Below are 25579 nucleotides of genomic sequence, written 5' to 3'. Positions count from 1 at the left end.
GTTTCAGGATGACATACTTTATTTCACAGCTCAGTGATTTTCGGACAGTTTCTCAAAAGTAAGTGAGAATTTCCTTTAACTTCATTCTTCTGCTGCGCTTTACACGGATCCCTGACAGCATCAGAGACCACAGTTAAGATGTTATACTGACCCGTGTGCTGGGAGAGTGTGTCCACTCTGCTTTTGCATTAAGCTGCTTCAGATTCAGATCCACACAAGAACAAACACAGGAGGACACAGCAGCGCTCTTTCTCATAAATCTTGGAAATGTTGGATATTTTACACACACACACACACACACACACACACACACACACACACACACACACACACACACACACACACAGCTTTCATCTCTCTCTCTCTCTCTCACACACACACACACACGCACAGTTTTTTTCTCTCACGTTAATGATGGGACCGCTGAGATTCACCTGCTGAACCAAAGCAGAGCCGTAGTTTGGGAACTGTAATACTGCAGGTATTACAGTTCCCACAGCTCTCCTTCATGCAGGGAACTTTTGTAATAAGTACATGAACGCGGGGCTCCTCCTCCTCGGACTCCTGCTGCCTGAGGAAAAACACAGAGACGTCCTGCGCGCTCCCCGTGGACCCTAAAACATTCTGCTCCACCTGACGGGGGCGCGCGTGCCCGCCAGGGCTTACACACGGTCCGCGTGTCTCCATCTGATCCGAGAGCTGCTCCATGACACGCCCCCTCAGAGAGAGAGAGAGGAGTGTGTGCGCCTCCCTCTCTCTCTCTCTGTGTGAGAGCGAGCCTCCTCAGCGCAGCGTCGAGTCTGTCCTCGCTGCTCCTCGCGCTGCTCCTCGCGCTCAGCTCTCGGGATCAGGGGGACCGTTGGCGGACAGAGCATGCGTGGCGGCCGCGTGTGTGCGCGTGGAGCGGGTCCGAGCGGCGAATCAAAGAGGAGAGCGACGCTCTGAGACTTTTTCCCACTTTAAAGCGTTTCTGTACACGCGCGGCACACGTGGACGTCCGTGACCCCGCCGCGTGGCTCCGGTGCGTACGGCCCGTTCTTCGGGCTCCCCGGCTGCCCCCCTCCCCCGCATGTCCTCCCGCGGCTCGGCCTGACCCCTCTCTGAGCGCGCGCACGGCTCTGGGAGCAGCATGGCGGCGGGAGTGGCCGCGTGGCTGCCGTTCGCACGCGCGGCGGCTATTGGCTGGATGCCGGTGGCCAGCGCGCCCATGCCGTTGCCGCCACAGGAGAAGCGGCGCACGAAGGACGGGCTGCTGGTGCTAAACGTGAGCGGCACGAGGTTCCAGACATGGCGGGACACGCTGGAGCGCTACCCGGACACCCTGCTGGGCAGCACAGAGCGAGACTTCTTCTTCCACGAGGAGACCAACGAGTTCTTCTTTGACCGTGACCCGGACATCTTCCGTCACATCCTCAACTTTTACCGAACTGGGAAGCTGCACTACCCCCGGCAGGAGTGCATTGCGGCGTATGACGAGGAGCTGGCGTTCTTCGGCATCGTCCCTGAGATCATCGGGGACTGCTGCTACGAGGACTACAAGGACCGGCGGCGCGAGAACCAGGAGCGCATCCAGGACGATGAGGACATCGAGCAGTCCAATGAGCCGGTGCCCGTGGACATGAGCTTCCGGGAGAGCATGTGGCGTGCCTTCGAGAACCCACACACATCCACCATGGCTCTGGTCTTCTACTATGTCACTGGGTTCTTCATCGCAGTGTCGGTGCTCGCCAATGTGGTGGAGACGGTCCCGTGTGGCACCGCGCCCAACCGTGTCAAGGTGATGTCGTGCGGTGAGCGGTACGAGCTGGCCTTCTTCTGCCTGGACACCGCATGTGTCATGATCTTCACCGTGGAGTACCTGCTCCGCCTGCTGGCCGCTCCCAGTCGCTACAAGTTTGTGAAGAGCGTGATGAGCATCATCGACGTGGTGGCTATCATGCCGTACTACATTGGCCTGGTCATGACCGACAACGAGGACGTGAGTGGTGCCTTCGTCACACTACGCGTTTTCCGGGTGTTTCGGATTTTCAAGTTCTCGCGGCACTCTGCGGGACTTCGCATCCTGGGCTACACGCTGAAGAGCTGCGCCTCGGAACTCGGCTTCCTGCTCTTCTCGCTCACCATGGCCATCATCATCTTCGCCACTGTCATGTTCTACGCCGAGAAGGGCATGTCTGGGAGCAAGTTCACCAGCATCCCTGCAGCTTTCTGGTACACCATCGTGACCATGACGACGCTGGGGTAGGTGATGCTGACCGTGTGTGTATGAAGTGGGTGGAGCTTCATGTCCAAAAATGGGCGGAGCTAAGAGCGTGTTGGTGTTTGGTTTGAAGACATCAGTTTTCAGTGTTTAAGGGCAGCTGTCCGTGGTGCTGAATCAGAGCTGCCGCTGTCTCAGTAAAAAGGACACTTGAGTTTCTATGGTCACATACTTCTGCTGCCTCCGTTTCAGAAACAGAAAGAGTGAAGCTCAGCAGTAGGGTGTGAGTCTGCAGGGGTGAGAATGCAGCTCGTTGTTAGCTCGAGTATGTAAATAGAAAGGTTTTGCACGTTTATGTTAGTTTGGGTTAGTTACAGCTCGGTGATGCACGCCTCTGTCAGTAATGGGACGTTGTGAGTTGTGGTGTTTAAGCTTCACGGGCTGCAGTTTGGATTAGAAATCTTTCTCCTGTTTGTGCCTCACGAGCCACGTTTTACTGCTCCATCATGTTCTTCATGTTTTTCTTGTTTTTTTCATAGGGGCAAAAAACTGTGTAGATGTGTTAGCGCCACCTGCAGATGATGTTAAAGCAAAGCATGTTTTAGATCAGCATACAGCTGCAGGAATGGTTCGATCTTCTTGAGAAGTAGTGAACACTGAATATTTCAAAATCATGACCAGCCTCGCTGTGTGTCAGAAAACATTTGGAGCTTCAAGTTCTCTCTCTCTCTCTCTCTCTCTCACACACACACACACACACACACACACACACACACACACACAGTGACACACACAGATCTGTGGTTTTGGAGGCATGTTCAGGTGTAACTGTGTTTTTTCAGGGTTATGAAGGTGGTTCATGTCTTACCAGTTACATCACCATAGTAACAGTAGATCATGAGGCTGGATGTTGATTGTTTGAAGCAGCTGGAGAACTGAAAGTAGGACCGGACGCTCGCTGTAATCACACACACACACACACATACATACACACACATGAGCGCTTGCTGCATTAGGATAATGTTTGACGTGTAAACCTCAGGTGAGCTCAGACCTTCTGATCGAGCTGTGTCCTCTGCTGTGAGAAAACTTCACAAGTTTGTCTCTGAGGAACATTTTTTATATAGCTGCTGGTGCTGCAGTTGTGTTTTCAGGCCTTGTTAAACTCCCTGCAGATGCTCTGGGCCACCGGGCCCTCTGACCACCACCAGTAGGCAACGGATGAAGTGTCTTGCCCAAGGACACAACGACCGAGACGGGGGCTCGAACCGGCAATCTTCCGATTACAAGGCGAACTCCCAACTCTTGAGCCACGATCGTCCGAGGACCTGCAGCACCATACACTGTGATTTGTGTGTGTGTGTGTAATGTTTCTGTTGGCACAGACACAACACGGCACAAACACGCATGTATTATTCAGTCACATGATCTCCTGCTGCTCGTGAACATGAGAGCGGGCTCGGGTCTCGCTGCTTCCCATGCCTCAGTGTAAAACGCTCATTTTCAGTCTCTGAATTAATGAAATTAAAGGGAAATGTGTAAATGCTGGAAACGTTTCCTCATAAAAGCATAAATGTGGAAAAATGTTCCCTCACTCAGTTGTGTAATTTCTTTAAACCGATGTAATCTGCGTGATTCAGGTGGAATTGCTGACGTGCAGCTTTTTTCACAGCGTCTCAGACAGCATCAAACTTATTAATATTTTCAGGAAATTACAGACCGAGTCTGCTGGGATCAAAACCTCGGCACGCCTCATATTTGAGGTGAATTCAGTTAGAGGCTACCTCCTCATATCGTCTCTGGCTGTTCAGGATCGTGTCCTTTAGTGATGAGGACAGAGCGCAGCTGGAAGAGGACAGCGGCAGAAAGGCCAGGTTACTCAGTGATGTAACAGACTGTTGTGTGATTGCCTTACAGACTAAACTCTGGGATTAAAGTGTTGTCTGTAGAAACAGCAGAGATTAGAGGAGAGGAGTCACCCGGCTGTCACATAATCACTCTGTGTTCTTTCATATTTACTTTCAGACCCTTAGATTCAGTCTTCACATCCTGAAGACTTCATTTCACCTCCAGCTTCTTAAAGTCACGCTGCAACTGAGCTGATGCTCAGCTCCATTCGGAGGGAAATACTTCCTCTTGGATGATGTTTCACATGTTTTTCTTGCTTTTGTTCCAGATCTACTTTCAGTAACAAATCATCTGTTGGGACTCATCAAGCCGCTATCAACAGAAACAGGAGAGCCTTCTGCTGCAGCTGTTTATGAACCTGAAGAAGTCATTTTAGATAGATATTAAATAATAATCTATAAAGATTAAAACAGAGGTAGTGAAACAAGAGTGGTTGTCATGATACTAGAATTTTAAACACGTTGACCCCATCCTGCAAGAACAGCAGTAATATTAAATTTTAATCAAATTATCCCAATTATAAATTAGATTTAAGTGTTTAAGATTGCGTTTAGAGCTTGTATTCATTTTACAAATTATTTAGACCATTTCGTTACAGATCGTGAAGGTAAAATATTTTTTTAGAAACCACTAATAAACAAAGGGTACAGTACAAAATCAAACACATCTAAATAATTTATTATTTCAGAAGAAGAGCTTTATGGGTATATAAATAAGATCAGATGAGGAAGAGGATATAAAAACTGAACTGCTCACTGCTGCGCGTTACACTGACCTCACAGCTGCCAGAAAAACATTTATTTATTCATAATAAACCATGTAAAAGTAGAAAAGTTAAATTTGATCACAGTGTCTGTCTGTCTGCTTTTCAGGCCTGAGACTGTCTGATTAGCTGCTCTGTTCCAGGTTTCACTCATTATTTGCTCCAATTGGTTCTCCACCCTCTGGACTCTCTGCTCAGTTCAGCTACGTCCCCCTGCTGGTCTGCACAGCAGCACCCCACACGCATCTCCACATGTCTGTAAACAACTCTGTCCCTGATCAAAGCGCCAGCTGTGACCCGATCAGCTGCTATAATTATTTATCTTTATCTAACTAAAGCTGCAATTGCTACGCTAATGATAACAGGTGGCAAAATGTGGCTATGGAACTGCTAGTAGTTAAACGGCTAATGCTAATGTGCTCTGGCCAGGTTACTATTTTAACTAAGTGTAAAGTATTCCACTGTTGTTGAAACAGCAGGTTTACTGACCTCTGACCTTCCACTTAAAGTGTTCGGTCTTATTAACGTTACCTACTTTAGCTGTTAGTGAGGGAGGATCTGTGTGTGTGTGTCAGAAGGAGGAGGCAAAAAAGACTATTGTATCTTCACTCAGTAGTTATTTTAGTATTGATTAATGTCTGAGTATATACTGTATATATATATATATATATATATATATGTATATACTATACGTTCTGGTGTGAGTTGAACCCTTGTTTCCTGTATGAAAGTCTTGAGACTTTCTGAAGTCATTGTTAGAGAGAAACCTTCTTCAAAGGAGGTTGAAGGCAGTTTAGCTGTTTGCTGCAGGAAATCAAGATTCAAGATTCAAGGTCTTTATTGTCAATACAACAATATACACAGTATACAGCGCACTGAAATGCCATTTCAGCCCAATCCCCCATGGTGCATTTATAAGAATATAAAAAAATATATTTTCAAGAGATATAAAACTAGGAATTACAAATAAATAATAACTCGCTAAATTTGGGTAAAAATAAGGGATAAAAAGGTACTATTACTAACTATATCTATGTACAATAAACAAAGACAGGACAGAGACAATACAAAGTGGATTGTGCAGTAGCTTAAAATCCAAACTTACATTAGGAGGAATTTTACCAGCTCTTCCGCAGACCCTCCTCCTCAGTTTGAACTGTTTCATGCAGTCAGCTGTGGATCAGGGATTCGATTCTGACTCCTCACAGGGCAATAAATCGATCCCAGAGAGGAGACCTGGATGCAGGCTTGACTGATTGCAGACTTGCTGTCCAGGGTCCGACTGTCGCTTAGACTCTAACCTCCTTCACGGCTGTTTTTACTGCCACGCTTCCATCCCGGCTGTCTCTTCTTCTCCGCTCTCTGTGGGATGATACGCTGTTAATGCTGCTAATTAAATTAATGCATTAGGCGCTCAGAACGCACACACAGTGATTATTCTTAATGGGCTCTGTAATGAAGCCACCTAGAGGAGCAGCCAAGCAGAAAAGATGGTTTGTGTCGTCAGAAGAGAGTTCAGTTCGTCCCAAAATGCTGCTCCTGTGTAATCTGGAAATGACCACTTTAATGACACTCTGAGGCTGGGGGGTGATTATTTTGGATGACAGACAATTAGAGCCGAAAAGAAGAGGAAGCTGATGAAGAGGCTTATTAGGTGAAGTGGTGGGATTTGCATTTTAGTGGTGATGAGGCTTTTCCCAAAAACTGCAGGAGCTGCAGTGAAGAGGAAAAAGCTCCTTTGTTGTGACTCTCATGAATTCACTTCCTGTTCTGTTGATCATTAGAGTCATTTAAACGACCTTGTTCCCTCTGGAGGGCGTGGGGCCACAGCTTTTTGAGGCACGTAGTTGAAGTTCATGTGTTTGGTTTTGTTTAGTTAGACCGAAGCAAAAAATGAAAACATCTGTGTGCTGTGAGGTTTTTCCTTTAAATATGTTTACACATTTATTCTGCTTCTGATGCACATCCAGTCATTCTGAAATATGACAGAAACCCCTCAGATCACAAAAGAGCTTCGGCGGTTACTCCCATTCAGCTTTCACTGTTTACCGCTGCTGCCAGATGAAAGCTGGACTTTGGGCTTCACTTGGCTTCCTGGTACCCTGTGAGATCCTGGACATGTGTCAGCTGGACACTTTCCAAATACAACTTCAGACTGCAACAAGAAAGACCAGCAGAGTTACTTCATTAACCATCAAATTCACAGCTTTCTTAAAAACATCATATTTGTCTCGATTTGCATCAAACTCTGTAGATCTGATGTTTTCTGCAGCAGGTAAAGAACTGCGAGCCGCTGTCTGCTGGATCGCAAACATGAGGCGTTTTTACCAGCAACAAATCTTTTGATCTTCTGGTTTCACACATTTGTAGGTTTTGAGCTGCTGATGATCTGAATGTGTATGATGCAGCTTGTTGTTTTAAATGGGAACAAACTGTCCACACATGCAGTCTGACACCATCTGTTCTGCTTTCTGTGCCGGTTGTAGCGAATGTGTTTCTCACACAAACTGACTCACATACTGCGATGAGCGATGATGATGATGAGATCTGATTCACAGCTGTCTACACGTCACATTTCACATGGGAATATTTGCATTTTTGGGGGGTAACGTGACCCAGGTGGGTACAGGGTGGAGGTTACTGTAGAAATATCCAATGAGAGTAACATCAGCACCAACAGCTGCATGATGGACATGAAGTCATCTATATAAAATCCTTGACTATAAAACACTGACTCTCATCTTTAAGGTAAATAAAAAGATATACATTAACACACTTTTCTGAAAATCTTGATTTTACTTTGGATGCTTGCATTATTTTAATTTGCACACAAAAACTAAATTATTCCACCAAAACAAACCTACAGGGTAAATCTACAGGGCCCCTCATGCTAACAGTTGCTTGTCAGTTCATTTTGCTGGATAACAGACTGCAATTGTATCACACTCATCTCCTAAACGACCCCAGCCCGTTCTTCTTTGGAGAACCTCTCAGTTTCCTCCAGATCTGATGATCTGGTCGTCGGGGCTTTGTGTGGCCTGGTCAGTAAAGCTCACTTTGGCTTTCTGGAGGTTGTTCTTCTCCCCAGTTGTGCTGCTGACTGAGGTTTTCTTCAAATGTCCTTCTCTCTGCGTGATTCTTTTCACCTCGATGAGATTCCCTGTTTCAGACACAAACATGAGCAGCGTCTCTGTGTCCACAGAGCTCTTTTTTCATGTCATCTGACCAAAGGACGCTTCAGTCTGTAGGATCTGTCTCCAGGTCATCCTCAGCATACTTCGGTCTGACATGAAGGCGTCTCTTCTGCAGAAGTGGAGTTGTTCTCGGTCTGCAGCCTCTCAGGGTGGTTCTCGTGACCGTCTTCTTTGAGGCTATGAGTCCCTCGCTCATGTCTCAGCAGTTGCTCTGGGCTCTTCAGACTCTCACTAGTTTCCTTTCAGTCTTTGAAATCTTTGCTTCCTGCCTCTGCCGGGCCTGTTCTCTACTTTTCTCTTTGAATTTCTGGATAATCCTTCTCACTCGTTTCTCACACTTCTCACTGCGTTGTGATAACTTTGTATAGCCACCTCCTTTTTCTTTTTCTCAGGTCTAAAGTGATTTCTTTGGTTTAAGGTGTGATGCTTTCTCAGCAACAGCTCAAACGTTTACTGGAGTTTAATACTGGGTGTAATCTGGAAGCTAACCCTCTGTTTAACTCGATTTTACGGCTCTGAGCGTTACAGAGTTAAATATTGGTCTGGTCATGAAAATATTGTTTAGTTATTGTGTGCTGATATAAATGATTTATACTTTCTAAAGAAAACTGGGATGATTAAAAATGCTGTATAGATCTGGGAAAATTAGAACAAAAAAATTAAAAGTATTAAAAGTATTAATTTTCTTTCTTCATCTGAGATCGAGTAACATTTGTGCCCAAACCAGCAAACACCAACTTACTAACCAGAAGCTCTAGACGTGTGCTGCTCACTGAGATCTTTAAACTGTGTGAAATAAAGTCAGTGTCCTTCTGTTACACTTAAATCTGCTTTTTTCAGAGCGGACGGATAACCTTCGTATTCTACATGTGTTCGTGTTCACGATGGGCAGCAGTGATCTGACTGAACGCGAGCTCGGCCTATCTCTCACCCAATTTTTCCTTCCAAAGGTTCGGCTGCAGGGTCAGAGGCTATTTCCTCTTCCTCCTCCATCCTTCACTCCCTCAGGAGGGCCGCTCCCTGCTAGCCTCCCCCTCGCCTCACTCTTTGTGACGAGTCAGCCAAAACCAAATGGAAAACAATTTAGCCGAGTCGTGGCTTCGCCTTTTAGACACCAGAAATGAAATAATAGGCCGAGTGTCAGGGCTCATTGATCCGGAGCTGGCTGTGAATATCAATGACGAAGAGATAAATACACTGCTGCCCAGCTGCACCTCACACACACACACACACACACACACACACACACACACACGCACGCACACACACACACAAACACACACACACACACACAAACACACACACACACACACACACACACACACACACACACACACACACACACACACACACACACACACACACACACAGTCCTTCAGCTGCAGGAGAAAGCTCCTTTTATTTAAAGAAACAGCAGCTTCAGTCAGAGCAGATGAAAGATAAACACACCCCTGAGATCTCCGCTCAGCTCACACTCTTCTTCCTCCTCTTCCTCATTTTTCTCTCGGCATTCTGGGATTACAGAGCAGCCAACGTCAGCAGAAAGGTGACACGGACTCTACGAATGAATCATGGCGCGGCAGATGGAAATAAGCGGCCGTTTGATGCCCTGTTTGTCACGTAAAGACGTCAACAAATCATCAGCGACTGCAGCTTCAGATTTATCGGCCCACCTGAAACTGAAACCAGCAAACCGACAACACTGCTGACATTTTACTGGAAATTTAAATGAATCCAACCAGCAAATAATATCCATGTGAAGTGATCAGTGATCAGCTGCTGATAATCACTAATTAATTGGAGATCTGTTGGCAGGTATGGAGGTCCCAAGGTGCTAAAAACATCAAGAGAAAAGAGAATACTCTTTGGATTCAAGTGCGGCTCTTCTGCCACAGTCATGTGACAGGCTCCGTCACGTCACAGGTCGCGTGTCCAGCAGGCACACACAGGTGAGCTGTGATCCTCTGGAGGTCAGGAGATGAGATCAGAGAGCGAAGGTGTTACGAGGAAACCTGATTTGATCCAGGAGGAGGAGGAAAGTTTTCTTAAAGCTCAAACATAGCACATTGCTTCAGAATTAGTGTGTGCTGACACCGAGGCTAAATGCTGTGATTTAAGGGCGTCTGAGATGAAGTGTCACCTCGTTCATGTCTGAACAAAAACACAGAGCAGAACTCCAGCAGCCTCACTCAGAGACCTTGCTGAGCATCACATGATTTTGTCATGTCCTGAAACGTGAAACCTGAGCAGGGACAGAAGCAGAGTCTGACTGTGGTTGTAGTTTAATGTCTTACACTGAGCCTGTGTGAGGGATTTCTAGTCTTATCTTTTAATTATGCGTGAGCCATGATGATTTTTCTCTTTTGATTATGGCTTTAAAATGTTTTTGATTCAGCACAGAATGAGAAGCGCAGTCAGCTCCGAACAGCAGATCAGTTTATCCTCAAACCACCGCCGCCTGCGTGGTCCACTCCGTGTGCGGGAACCACATGTAACTCTGCTTTTCAGAGACATTTTTAAAGTTTGTCGGCCCCGGCAGGAAGCCAGCGCAAGCCATGGAGCTGTGAAGTGAGACTCTATTGCGAATCTGGCTGACACTCTGTGGGTTTGTTCGTGGGATTTGTGGAAGAAACGTTGACTGAGCCGTTAAGAATCCGTCAGCAGCGAGTGGCAGAACAAACACAGAGACTTTCTGCTGTGAAGGCTTTACATTAAACTGTCACAGTGCTCCCCTCCACTCTGTCTGTCCGGCTCAGAGCTCGCTCTCCTCTGTGTCAACACGCCTCTGCCTGGACGCGCTCAGTCTGTCCTCTCACTGTCTCAGTTTCCTGCTGGAACATTTTCAGGGCCATCAGTCAGAGTTTGTGGTCATCACACAAATGTGCATAACGCGTTTCACTTCCTCTCTCAACGATGGAGTGCACAGTTCACTGCTGTGCAGTCAAATGGCTTCTGCTGTCACTTTATGGGTTAAATCACAGCCTTATGGGTCCTGCCAAGGAGCCCAGAGTCAGCGGCAGAGAGTCGGTTTAAACCATCGGGAACTGCAACACATAAATGAGAAAAGAACCAGAAAAGATGTAAAATGAGCACAAAAAGGTGCAGCACAACCACTAACAGAAGGAGAAGTGGAACAAAGTGGTACTTTTATGTTTCTTACACCATGACAGCTTTATTGGTCAGAGAAATCAGAGTGTTATACATGTCTGAAATCATTCACCCGTAGAATCAATGCGACTGGTTTTCTTGTTTTGTTTCCCTCACGTACACCCTGTGATCACATGTTTACCTGTGAGAGGATCTGATGAGACAAACAGGATCATCAGGAGATGATTTAAGCTGCGAGTGGAACCACAGCTCAGGCGTGGGTTAATTTTTTGTCCTGTGACGAGGGGCGCTGTGGGAAAGGCAGAGAAAAGGATTTAAAAAGGTGAAATTAAATGAAAAAGCCACAGCAGGAGAATACAAATCACAGCACGGAGCAGGATATGAATAAATGCTCTCAAATTTAATTTAACAAGCACAGCAGCTAACAGAGAAGTTCAGATTTAAAGAGACTGGAGCAGAGCTGCAGGTCTGTGAGTCTGACTCACCCACAGGAAGTCCATCACGTGACCACTTTCACGGACAGACTGAACCTCGAGGAACTGTTGAAGTTTCTCCCTGTGAACCAAAACTATGATGATGCCGGCAGAAACAAGAAAAACAGCCCAACCATTGATGTCCAGCAGGGGCAGCAGTGTCAGTCTCCATAGACACTCATGTTAAAGCAGAAATAAACATGTTTACAGCCCAGACATAGGGGTGGGTATAAAAAATAGATTTTCTGATTCAAATCGATTTCAGCTTGAATAATGTGATATTGATTCATTAAATCTTGAATTGATTTATAAATATAAATGTATTTTGCCAGAAACACCAGAATATCAGGTTAAAGCTCAGAAAACTATTTCAACAACCACGATACAGCTAAAACAGCAAATGAGTGCAGGTAAATGGATTCGGTACAAAGATGTAAACACAAAGCATGGATCGTTCAGCCGGTGGCACATACACAGACACACCGTCGGGGCCGAAACCCGACATCTCACAGATTCTGAAGCTGCAGGTTTTGTCACTCTCTGACCAAAATTCACTGAACCAGCAGCAAAAGAAGATCAAAACTACGCTTCACATTTGATAAACATCGTTATTGATTCCCTCTTACTTTTGCTGTTTTGCTTCCACCATGATAAAATCACACTTCTTGCATAGCTTTTTCTCTCAGTGTCCTTCAAGAACAGTTTCCCATCTTAAATCTAAGTTTTCTGCATTATACATTTGCTTATCATGCACCAGTCTACTGTTGTGTACAGTGTTGTCAGAATCTGGTTTTTTTAACCTCCGACAAAGCCTAATTTCTGCTGTTCAATACTGAGGAAATTTAAACTTTTTAAAATTATGCAAAATTGCAAAACGCTTAGCTCGGTCTCTAATAAAACCGCTGTAACTTTGCTCTGCTTCACTTCAGCAGCTTCGGGTAATGTTCTTCGGCCCTATGTTGATTCATGTTTTTTTTCAGTTTTTGATAGATACATAGATATAAAAATATGGACGTGTGCTGATAAATGATCAGAATTATAATATTTCTGACTGAGTCAAAATTGAATTTAATCGAATCAAATAGTTTATAGAAATCAGTGACGATACCCAGCCCTACCCAGACAGCCTGTGTCACTGTGATATCAACATTACAGTAGACCGCTCTCCCTCCATCACACAGTGCCATGTTGCTGACGTGAGTGGGGGTAGGCATTACACAGCAGAGACACGGCACTGCTTTGCCCACATTGCAAAAACATTTCCCCCTTCAGAACAACTTTTCATGACTCGCCTGTTTAAATCAGATAAAGTTAAAAGTTCCAGTTGATGCAAACCTAAACTGAGCCCTCCCACAAGACACAAGCTCCTCTCCCTACCTCTGTAAGAGTGCTGCCTGTTACCAGACCAGAAACCTGTGTGGTCGTGACATTGCAGCAGACAAACCCCAGAACACTCTACATGAAGTCTCCACACCAGTGTGTGTCCATCCTTTATTTACAGTCTGACTACTCCACCGCACACACACACACACACACACACACACACAAAGAATGCTTCATGTCGATGTGTTGTTTCATTACAAAGACTAGGAAACCTCTCGAGAAGACTTGAATCTCTGAAGGACGACAGGATGGACTCTGAAGCTGTTTCTGTGCTTCACTGCTCTCAGTGACTCATGGGCTCTCAGCTCAGAGGTTTTACACTTTTATTATGTTCCAGTAGAAATCTGCTCAGGTTTTAGTTCCTTTCTCCACACAGAAAGTACTCCACACTCTACACAGCAGTTATCTGAAGGTGCTATCTATCTATCTATCTATCTATCTATCTATCTATCTATCTATCTATCTATCTATCTATCTATCTATCTATCTATCTTATATAAATATAAACAGGGATGTTGAATACCTGTGTCCTGCCTGGTAACTCGAACCTGCGCTGGGCCCAGACTCAACAGTGTTTTAGCAGACGCTACTGGAAGTTAACTGATCACCTCATTAGTGATAACTTCTGTGTGAGGTTAAGAAAAGCCAGCAGACGTTGGGACTTACCTGAGCATCGTTCCTGACGTTCCTCGCTGTTTGCGTACAGCTGGTGTTTCCAGCTGGGAGATCTGCATGATGTTCTCTTCATGCTGGAAATAAAATCGGTTGCTGGCTGATCCTCCCTTCAGGGTCTCCTAATGCACCTCTGATGCTATTTTTAGATCACATCACATAACTGGTTACCTGTGATGCACCTGTGATGTCTGCTGCATCTCATCACTGTGTCTGATTTTTGGCACGTGAACAAAGCCACAGTGAGCAGGACAGGCGGTCGGTATAGAAGGTTATCATCGACAGACCCCATGAGATAAGAAGTGTTTAAGATTTTCATATGAATTAACAATTGTTTGAATATTGAGGAGTTTTGACTGGGACGGTGCTCCTGGTTTCACTTCAGACTCTTTGACTAAAAATTATCCTTCTTTATGTGTGCGCGTGCTTGTGTGTGTGTGTGTGTGTGTGTGTGTGTGTGTCTGTGTGTTCGCATGTGTTTGTCTCAAAGTTCCTATAAGGTGATTTTCATCTGTGGTTCTCACACAGGTGAGGATAAAGGTGGAAATCTAAAGCAGGCTCATAAAAGCAGAAGAACAGATCTGCCTCACATCAGGAATATTGGATTATCTTTGATTGGTGGATTTGCTGTAACAAATAAGAACTTTAGTGTCTGATCACGCGAATCGCTTGGCCCGTGGTTGATTAGAAGCAAAAAAGCGAGAACAGTGCTGAACACTGTAAGAAAAAACAGCAGAAGATGAAGAGGAGGAGGAGCAGTGCACTGATAACGTGAAGAAGAAGAAACTTTGTGTCTGTGATGAGCAGAACAGAAACTGGCTGCTCTGATGCCTGCAGAAACACAAACAGGCGTTGAAGACGTCTGTTATCAGACTTAACAAGCTCAGGGCCGCCGGCCGGCCATCTCCACGGCAACCATTTTACCTGCGGCCTCAGCCTCGCTCTCTGTGTTCAGAGCAGCTCTAAGACTGAAGCTTTTTCATTCATTTGGTTATCTCCTCGTCGTCTTACTCAGAGATTTAACTGCGTGACCCAAGGTCAACACAGGGAACCAAACCTGAACTAAACCCCCAAAAAGTCAGTGTTACAGAAGTGAACCACACACCCTCATGTAGTTTCAATGGTCTGGACCAGGAGTTAAAATCAAGTGCTCTTCCTCTTTGTCTGAACAGTGCGAGGCTCATTCGAAAAAGTAACACACACACACACATGCAGAATCATAGACACACACTTGGTTTCTAAAGTGTGTCCCGACCTCCCACAAACACACCGAAGTCGTTGGTAAGAAGAAAGCGAGAAATAATGGAAGCGCAGAGTAAAACACATATTTATGAGCTGATTTACAGCGTTAATGTGTTTCCTGCGTCTGTGACGAGGGTGGTAATGGATTTACATTTGTGTTTGTGTGTCAGGGGAGTTTGACTTCTAATGAGAAAAACATCATAAAGAAGCGAGAACAGGCTGTTTCTGTTCTCCGCCATCAATCAAACGCAGAGTTTGTCCTCAAACGGCCCATTTATGGAGCTTTATTGAGTTTTATTGAGATGTTCAGACCTCTGGGAGGAACTGAAGCTGTTTTTAATCTCAGAAAGGCAAACAAAGAAACGCTCGGTGGATTTAACTTTGTAACAGTAGGGCTGTTCTGTGCTGATGGATCACAGAGTTGGTGCCTGAAGTTAAAAACAACCAGACATGTTTCAAATGTCACTTTGATCGAGAAAACCACAGACTGTATATAAAAGATGGATGTAGCCACTTTCATGTCACCCAGTGGCTTATGGAGCACTGGGTGGAGCACCAACGCAGCTGCTTCTAATCAGTAACATCCAATCATAATCCTCAAATTTCACTCACCAAAACTGCAGCTCAGATTATTTGGACGGTCTGTTAGTACAGTAACCTCACAGCAGCCATATTATTGGTCACATGATGTCATTAAAAATGCTCCAAAAGGCTCCAACAGCACAAAAACAGTCCAGAGGTCCAGTTCAGGGACTTCAGTTAGCTGAGGTGAAGCTGGGCAGACAGCTAGCAGCTACAGCTGCCTGTGTGTCACAATTCGAAGCCTTAATACAGTTTAAGCAGGTGAGTTATAAAACATTCTCTCCTTGTACAGTTGCTATATTTGTCTCTGACTTCTGATATGAACCTCAGATAAACTTTTACAGTCTCCGTTTTCTCCTGTATATAAAACTGTGTCATCTGCATATAGAGATATTGTTCTTCTTCTCATTCCTCTCTTTTACTTCCTGTTATCGTTCTGCTGTAACAGAAGTTTAATGCAGTTAGAAACATTATCCATAGAACCCACAACAGTTTGTGTGTCAGGCTGTAAACATGTTTATTTCTGCTGTAAAGTTTTAACATGGGAGTCTGTGGGGACCGACTCACTGCTGGAGCCTCTGGTGGATGCTGAAGGAACTGCAGCTTTTAACAAGTTGATCTACAAACTATTTTAGGAAACATTTAGTCAGATATCCATTGGGACAACACAAATAATTCTTTGTTGCAGATAAAAGTTGATGGAACATTCAGCGCAGAGAATGGCTGTGCTGATATAACGCTCAGTCTGCTCCTCAGGCCGATTACTTATTAATGCTCAGTCGTGGCACTGCTGCTGATGGAATTACAAACACATGAATGTGAGGAAGAACAGCAGGACACTAAACATTCCCATCAGTAAATTATTAAGGAGCCCAAAGCGTTTGAAAACCCCGAGCCGAACAGTCGCTTCGTTTGGAGCCAAACAGAAAATTAAAGGAGGAGCTGACAGGGGCTTTGTCGACATGTTTACCTCCCCCAGTTCCATCACAATAGAACCCAAAATAGAAGTGCCACTATTGTTTCTACTGCTGCCACACACACAGTGTCCAAAGACAACAATTCAAACAATGTGCAATGATTCACAGCAGGACTGCACGACTTCATGCCTGAGAAGAAAACAGGAACACGAGCGAGAGCAACTGCTTAGGTATCGCCAACATGGCAGGCAGGTGAATGTGCTGACCATGATTAACTGAGACGAAATTCAGCATGACCTCATGTTTGTGGTCAGGTGACCCGGTCTTGTTATGTAATGGCCCTGTAACCCTGGAAACGGCATCCTTCAGTGGACACGGCTTCTGTTTGGAAAGAATAAAATGTATCTCTGTTAGAGTGAAACACGTAGCATTGTGAAGAGTTTCAGTGAAAGGAAACTGACTTAGAGAAAATCCAGCTGCCAAACATCTGGCCTGTCACAGCGCAGCCGTCTGCTGCGGCTCTACTTCTATTTTTAGGTTTTTAATTTTTCCTTCTTCTGCAGCCGGGCTGGAATCTCAATAAAAACAAGATTACACTCGCTCATTTCCACCGAGAGCAGCAACAGATGATGCAGGCGCCGAGGTCGCGCTGAGAGGACTGTGCTTACCGCCAATCAACATGTGTGTGCGTGTGTGCACGTGCGTGTGTGCATGTATGTGTGTGTGTGTGTGTGTGTGTTGCAGTCAGTAAGAAGAAAAGAAGAAGCTTCAGCAGCAGCTGCTTTTGTATTTTTAGCCTCATTCAGACTCTGGCGCCTCTTCAGATAAACATCACACGCACACTCAGACACACGCGTGCGCGCACACACACAGTGCTGCAGGCTGTGTTTTTAGTAGAATGGAGGTTTGATTTAACCTGTTTTCAGCTACCTGTGGGGTCAAAGGTCAGAGGTCACACAGCTCTGATCTCAGAGATCTCATCATCATGGTGGCATTTCTTCTGCCGTCTCTGACGTGCCTGTGAGCAGGTCTTTCGAAGCTGCTGTAGAGATCGATGGGACATAAAAACTGCATCAAATCTGATGAAAATCTTATAAAAGTTTAAAAATCAACTGCACGCGCTCACAGCTTCATGACATTACTGATTCATTACTGAAGCCTGAGCTTGGACGTGATCAGGCTTGGGCTCCAGAGAAAACAGCGACCAGTACACTTCCCTTCATCTGTACTGTGATAACGAGCACATACCGCCATGAGAAAAAAAGAGTATTCAAAATAACGTGAAGCATTTGAAGACAGGTTTTGATGCTGAGCGGCAGATTTCTGATCTTGTGTGTCATTGTGCTCTGGGAACATGATGTCCGATCCATCTTTACTTTATTCATTCTCATCACAGAGCATACATACCAAGGGTCAGCCGCCGGTCATTCAGCGCATATCACCAAAAAAATAAAGGAAAAGAAATGAAAACATGTAGTAATGACTCACTCATGTCCAGATGGAAATACAATTTCTATATAAAGTTTTGCAGGTTTACACTGTGCAGTGATGTCTTTAAACAGCTTCTCCATCTTATATTCATTTGCTGTCAACCTAAAATATGCAGACAGATGTTTCTGTCTTTGAACTTCAAATAACTCAAACGATTAACATCTGCCATCACAAAGGCCCACAGCTAAACCACCTACACCAGATACAATCATCTGAACTACGCCGGCATTCTTCCCTGCTTAAATATTCTATGAGTCATACATAGGCTTCTGTTAAACATGTCACAGTTAAAGGATTTCAGCTGACTTGCCGAGCCTCACACCAAACCACCTTCAGTTCAAACAGAAGGAATTCAAGTGATTGCTGAGCTAAGCATGAACTGAAATGATTCAGGTGTTAAAACCACAAACTGATTTTATTCTGAATCAAAGACGGCGGAGACGGAGGACCAACAGTAAACCTGGAGCTTTTTGTCTGGTTGGTGTTTGGGCAGATCCGTGTTTCCATGTGTAGCTCAACATGCTGGAGAACTTTCACTGTCAGCCATCTGTTAGAGCTGAACTCGGTTATTTCCTCTGCAGAGGTGGAGACTGAAACTGAGGATGAAGAGGAGGCTGCATAAAAACAGCTCAAGGTGTGGAAATTTCAGGCTGTAAATTTATGCATCTCTGCATATGCAGCGAATAATAAGACCCTATCGTGTGGAGCGGCAGGAGGAAACAAACTCCAGCTCAGGAGCTTCACAGCAGTCCACATGAGGCTGGAAGCTCTGCTCCTGCGTTTGCTCCTGCTGTGGTTCACTGTTGATTTTTCCTCCTGATTAATTCAGACCTTCAACCTCAACATCCATCAGTGTTAACAGGTCATTATATCACTCCGACAGCTGTGTGTGTGTGTGTGTGTGTTCGTGCGTGTTATATAATCCATTTGGCCCGGAGGGTAATTACAGCAGCAGGTGTGGATCTGAGAGGAGAGGCTCACCTTGTTTCTACATAATACCAGGATACAGTGAGACACACACAGTAAAACAGTGTCTGCTGTTTCTTCAGCGTTCCTAAATCCTGGATTTTTGTTCTGAATACCAGACTTGGTGTGTTTGGTGATGCTGTGGGCTGAGTGTGTGCACGCCGTCCTCCTCAGTCTCCTTTGGTACTTTCTTCTGATTTCAGACACGTCACTCATATTTTTAGATTTGGTTTATGGGATAAGAATGATGCTTCTAACATTTTTCATTCAAAGATGTCTGATGTTCAGCTTCCTGGTGTAGTTCAGAGGTACCATGTTTACTGAGACAGTTCTTGTTTAATGCTTGATGTTAACAATCTTGCTGGTTGGTGTGGTCTTACAGGTGGTTTCAGAGCTGTCAGAGGAATAACTTTACACTTTTAGATGGTTCTAGTAAAGCAGGACATTTTCAGAGACAGTTTCAATTTTCTTGGGATTTCTTGGGAGTTTCGTTATCATGCATGATATCATATAAAATCCTTCATGAGACTAGAGATTTGTTTTGGGGTCAATGAGATTGTTGTAAATGGACTGTTTTATTAGCACTTTATACAACATGCCCCATTCACACACACTCACGATCCAGCACATCAGAGCTGCTTGGTGTTCAGTATGTTGCCCGAGGATATTTGAGTGAGAGACTGAACTTTTTTTCCTTCAGATCTTTGAGGCTGTTTTAATGTTATTGAAGAGGATGTAGGTGGTTTGTAGACACTTTCAGGTGGTTTGTAGTATTGACTGATGAAGATCTTGGTGTTCTTTTACAGGACGTTCTTGTGGTCCTGGAGCAGATTCTTATGATTTTGATAGTAGGCCTGTTGGTCTTCAGACTTTCTGGAGATCCTTTATGAGTCCTGAAGGGTTTTTTGTAGTCAGGGAGGACACAGGGTGGCTGTAGCTTAGGAGGTAGAGCAGGTCACCTACTGATCGGAAGGTTGGTGGTTCGGTCCCTGGCTCCTCCAGTCTGCATGCCAAGTATCCGTGGGCTGCTGATCTCATCGGAGTGTAAATGTCATTAGAAAGCATTCATTTTAGAGAAATTGATTGGGTGAATGTAGCATGTTGTATAGAGCACTTTGAGTACTCTGGGAGAGTAGAAAAGCGCTATATAAGAATCAGTCCATTTACCATTCTGAGAGGACCTCCGTGGTGTTATACTCATTCAGTTAGCTTTACATCTATTTGTCACTGAAGAGGAAATGTAAACACACAGCAAGCTGCTTTAAACTAGAAGAGAGCAGTTAGTCCAAAGGTAAGGAGAGAGGAGGAAGCAGGAGGTGTGCAGTGATGATGAAAAAAGCATGGCACCTCCTCATGTTCCCTCCTTGAGTTGAGTAGTAAGCGGCAGAGACAGCACCCATCACTGGCTTGAGGTTAGGTAATGATGTGATCAGCTGAGAGGAGCTGATTGGAGTGGTGGTGTTGATCAAACAGCTCAGCAGAAGCATCTCTGCACAGTTTCATGTTTACTCATGCAGCTGCTGTTTGTTCTGAGCGGGTGGGTGATGGACGGCGTGCTAACTGCTGCCGCCTGTTTTCCATTGTTTCTCTGGGCTTTGTATCGACCGCTCTAGTGTAACCCACCAATCTGTTTCATGTGCCGCAGCAGTTACTGTTTGTTTCTACAGCAACAAGAAAGGAGCGCAGGTTCGAACCCCACAGTGATGCTCAGTCTGCAGTTACACATTTCACCTCCTGTGGATTCTTCGAGTCGTTCTGCTGTTTTTACTTGATTTAATACTCAAATAACAGATGACAGCTCGGAGCTCGTCGCTAATCCGTTTAGAGTTAAAGTCTGCGTAACAGCCACTGTTCTACATGTCAGGAAGGTGATCTCAGTTCTCCTTCTGAACCTCCTCACAGTCAGTCAGGGCCTCTGACATGTCACACTCGCACAATAACGTTTCAATAACGAATCACAGAGATTCTTTGTGACTAAATCTGAGCCGCATTATTTGGTCTGTGGTTGTTCTTGGATTGCATGAGTCAGTAAAAATCTGTCTTTCGAGCGACGGCTGGCAGAGACAGCAGCATAAATGTTCCTGTGATACACAGCAACAGAAACACAAATAAAACTCTCAAATGAGCTGAAACACGATTCAAGTGGAAAAAAACAGTAGTTCAGGAGAAAAAAAAACATCTAAAAAATCACAACTTCCCCTGGTCTTTCAAAACATCTGGATGAAATGAGAAAAATACACAAAAAGCAAAAAACACAAAGAACTATGTGCTCTTCTTCTTCTGAGAATGGAGAATAGGTGTTTTAAAGAACGGGATCCATTTGGAGATTCTAGAGGTCCTGATGAGGTTAACAAGGTTGTAGGGGTTTTGAGGAGGTCTTATCAATGTAATGGGCAGTTCTGCTGGTCTTTAGGAGTTCTAGAGTGTATTTATGAGATTCCAGGAGATTCTAGTGGTCCAGAAGAGTTTTTTGCTCCTTTGATGACTTTGGGAAGTCCACATGATCCCAAAGTGGTCAAGGAGATATGTTCTAGATATCTTTTATGGTTCTTATGATTGACAAGGAGATTGAGGTTTGTGATCTTTCAGAGACGTTAGTGGTCCGTAGGGGGTTTATGAGGGTCTATGGAATCTTTCAGAGGTAATGTATTAGGTTTTAAAATTCTTCAGGAGATTCAGATGATCCTGAAGTGGATTTTGTCACCAGGTTCTTGAGGATGTTTTATTTGGTCAGCGAGAGGATTAAGTGAAGGACTGTGGTGGAGGTGACGGGTTTATATAGATTTATGTGGCAGGACCTGAAGGTGTTCAGTTTACTTCCTGTTGAAGTGGTGCTGCTGGCGTGCAGTCGGACTTGCTATGACTCTGTGCACCACTATACTTCTGTCAGCAAGACACTGGCTGAGATGAGTTGACGCTATCAGGAAGAGAGGTGTTATTTCTCAAATATTTCAAATATTTCCATTGTCAGTGTGTTGCATTTTTCCAGCTTCATATTTACTGGTTGCTGTCTCGTTGCTGGTTGCTGTGTGAGCATTGCCGGTCTGTTTGCTGTGATTGTTGAGTTTCTTCACGCACTGTGCAGTTGTTGGATGTGTGTTTTGTTGCCGTGGGTGACAGCAGGTGGCTTTGTCCTGCAGCCTCACAGCTGACTCGGAGTGTTGGATCATAATCTCTCTCCCTGGCCTTGTAAAACCAGGTGTCACATGTTTGGTGTTGTTGCACCTGTTAGCGGGTGTGCACAAAGCAGCCGAGCGTGAACTGTAAATGTGTCAACGTGGAGGCCAGATGGTGCTGCTTGGAGATCGCCACCAAGGTCACATGTAAGCTGCTGGGGCACTCACCTGACAGCACCCACATCCATCAAACACAAAGGAGCTGTCAGACTGGTGAGGAGGCCCGCTGACCGTCACTGGGACCTGTGAAACCCTCGACCCCTCAACCTTTGACCCTCTCAGGACTCGAACTGTCCCTACTGTCCAGAAATGTGTTTGAAAACAGCTTCTCGCTCCGAGAGATTTTGGGTGAGTGTGTTTGTATATTTGATGATTAAAAATAGATGGTAACCTCACAGCAGAAGCTAAAGTCATAAAAGATTAAATCATAAAAACACCTGAAGGCCTTTTTCCACTGAGCTTGTCCAGCAGACACAAACCAGCACAAAGACCAAACAAAGCTGCGAGTTACTGAGAAACCGTATGTTCAAGGCTTCTTTAGAAACGCTCCTCATTTTATAGTTTGATAGGAAAGTTGTTCCATTGTACAGCAGCTCAGTGCAGAGACATTTTCTGGGGTAAAGCTGTACTTTGATTGTTGCTCCTCAAGTACTCTCTTACAACTTGACTTCTGCTGGATAGTTGCAAACATACGTACGGACATCTTCACTATATCAGTGAACACCTGAGTCATCAGGTACCAGGTTTTTGGTGATCCAACTGCCAGCAGTATGAGTAGTAAAAAACAGTTAATACAAACTTGAAGTTAACAAAAACCACAGAAACCAAACAGATAAACCAAAGACAGGCAGTCAACAAGAGAAACATGGCGATGGATAGGAAGGGACATAAACAGACGTTTTCCATCCAGGTCAAAGAAACGTGGTTAAAGAATGAGGAGAGAGTTAATGACATCTCAACAGCAGCCAGAAGAGAATCTAACCTTCAAAATAAAATAGGAAGTAAGACAGATTGTTACACCATGCCCGTTTCTCAATACTCAACTAGACAAGTGTGCACTTGCCTTATCACTAGTCCGTATTTTGTTCACATGGGAGTCCAGACTTCCCGAGAACGCGAGAGAGCAGCCCGATCATTCTACAATTGAAACGGCAGTGTACTTGATGACATCTCTGCTCCAGAGGTTTTAGTGCCATCCCCCTTAATTTAATTGATTAATATTTCCACCTAAGTCACCACAGATGATGCATGCTCGGTAGATCGGGAGGAACAAGAACACATCCGGGAATTGTTAGCATACTTGGCTTGATGTGTACTTTGAATTGGAACAGTACTTGGTGTACAACTGATAACGTATCACATGTCCACGAGAACGCAAGTACACACAAGTACGCATAGTGAGAAATGGCCAGTGAGAGGAAAGAGAAACAGAACAACCCTGAGCGCTGCTCAGTTAGCATCTAAACCTTGGCAGCATATGAAGTGCATCTTCTCCTCTTTGTCTTTAATGTTTGAAGAATCTTGACTGAGATGCACAGAGACTCACTAAAACACTGGAAAACCATCATCAGTAGTCAATAAAATAAAACATGGACCCAAAACAGCGCCCTGACGAACTCCAACCTCCATGTTTGTGTCGTTTTTTCTGAGAAATGTTTTTAAGGGCAGATCTTCACTTTACAAGTGTCGTCTGTCTGAATATGCAGTGAGTCTTCACAAAGACAGTGCTGCCAGCACTCTCTCTCACACACAGTAACACTGAATATTACGCACATGACCTCCTGCACAGAGTCATTAACACCTGCATGGACACCTGAACGCTGACAGATGGCAGATCTGAGTCTGTCTAATCTTTAGAACAAACAGTGATGTGTGTGTTTGTTTCCAGCTGCCTTTGTGTTCACATTGTGCAGGTTTGTGTGTTGAACCGAACTCTTTTCATTGGAATTAGTTCCATATTTAGATCATTTTAACATCTGGGCGATGTGCAGCTGTGCATCGCTGACCCTACAGACAGATACTCTGACAGGTTTCAAAGCTGTCACAAGGTCATGTACCACTGAGGGCTGCCAACACTGAGGACAATTCACCTTAAACCTTCACCCTGATAATCTGATATCATGAACATGTAGTAGATCCACCACTCACCAACATCCAGGTTTCCTGGATAGGTTTGTACTGAATGGATCAATTATCTGATTGGAAATATTTACCCATAAATCACAGCTTCTATACTAACTCTGGACTGCTCATCAGCTCATCACTGAAATTGTTGCATGAAATTCTTAATAATTAATGATAGCAAGAAATTAAACATAATGTTAACTATGCTATTGATATGCAAATGCATATTTAGTTAAGATATGAAGCCACATGGCATAAACTGCACTTTTTAAATGTTCTTGTTGAGAAAGAAAACAGGGAAACAAAGAAAAAGAGAGTTTGTTGCTCCACAAAGAGCCGAGATAAAACTAATCTGAGCCGCAGAGTTTGTTTCCTGTGGTCCTGTAATAACTCCACTCCGATTCCTGTTTTTATGTTCCTGCTTTATTTCCCCTGCTCCCGCAGTAAAAATCAGGTCGACGGCATGAAAACATTCATTTATCTGCAGATTCACACATGAACACAGAGAGAGTAGAAGAAACGAAGCTTCTGCTTTCACCCTGCTCTCAAATTATTATCTGAGTCTCTGATGTCAGCAGTGTTTTGATGAGCACCCTGACTTCATCGCCTCCAATATTTTTACATCCCACAAACTAGGAGAACAAAAGAGGAAGAGAGAGGAGAAGGAGGAGCTCCATTATTCTCAGCTTGTAGGATTTAAAAAACAAAAGGATGGAGGAAATTAAACGGGACGTGAAATGACAGAAATGACTTTACTGTGTGACACAGACTTAATAAAAACAAGAAGACTGTGCATGAAATATTAATAATGGTTAAAACAAATGACAGCAGAGAGAAGTGATAGCCTTATCCTGAAAGCTTTATCGTCATCACATCACATCATTTCATTACATGCTAAACATGTAGTGTTTTCAGAGAAAAATCAATCCAAACAAGGCTGCTGGTCACAATCGTAAAACACAAAGTGAGGTTCGGGGATGATGACTTCAAGAAAACTGTTAAACTGTTACTCATACAAGACATGGTGGGCTAAAGTGCTTGAGCTGAAGGTGACTGAACTGAAGTTCATGGAGGTGTTTCACTGCTCATCAGGGAGGCTTCTTCAGGTCATGTGACCCTAATCACCCACATGATTGCAGGAACAGCCTCACTTATGGGTTGATAGCCGGGAATCTTCACCAGCTTCTAGAACTGAAGAAGCTTTCTGGATGAACCTGCAGAGAAGTACAGTTACCTTCAAGTCAAGCACTTCAGATTAGATGCTGTTTGTTTTTTCATCACGGACCTCACGCTGAGGCTCAGTTTGGTCATGTTCTTCACTTACCTCTAGCTTCAACTGCATGTCGTTCGCTTTGTCATCAGTTTCACACCCAGTGTTGT

General features: G+C 44.5%; 1 protein-coding gene across 1 annotated transcript in view; it reads left to right on the top strand.

Moving 5' to 3' along the window:
• The first annotated feature begins 820 nt into the window (after positions 1–820).
• The window catches only part of LOC116313813 (potassium voltage-gated channel subfamily D member 2-like), a 107292-nt gene continuing 82533 nt past the window's right edge, over positions 821–25579 (top strand). Inside the window, exon 1 of the mRNA XM_039600654.1 lies at positions 821–2241. Within this exon, the coding sequence (XP_039456588.1) occupies positions 1130–2241 (1112 nt within the window). The 5' untranslated portion in view covers positions 821–1129. The remainder of the gene's footprint in view (positions 2242–25579) is intronic.

The sequence above is a fragment of the Oreochromis aureus genome, linkage group 17 (assembly GCF_013358895.1).
Source record: "Oreochromis aureus strain Israel breed Guangdong linkage group 17, ZZ_aureus, whole genome shotgun sequence".
In the NCBI taxonomy this organism is placed as follows: Eukaryota; Metazoa; Chordata; class Actinopteri; order Cichliformes; family Cichlidae; genus Oreochromis; species Oreochromis aureus.
The sequence above is the reverse complement of the archived record's forward strand: the minus strand, read 5'-3'. Positions and strand labels throughout refer to the sequence as shown.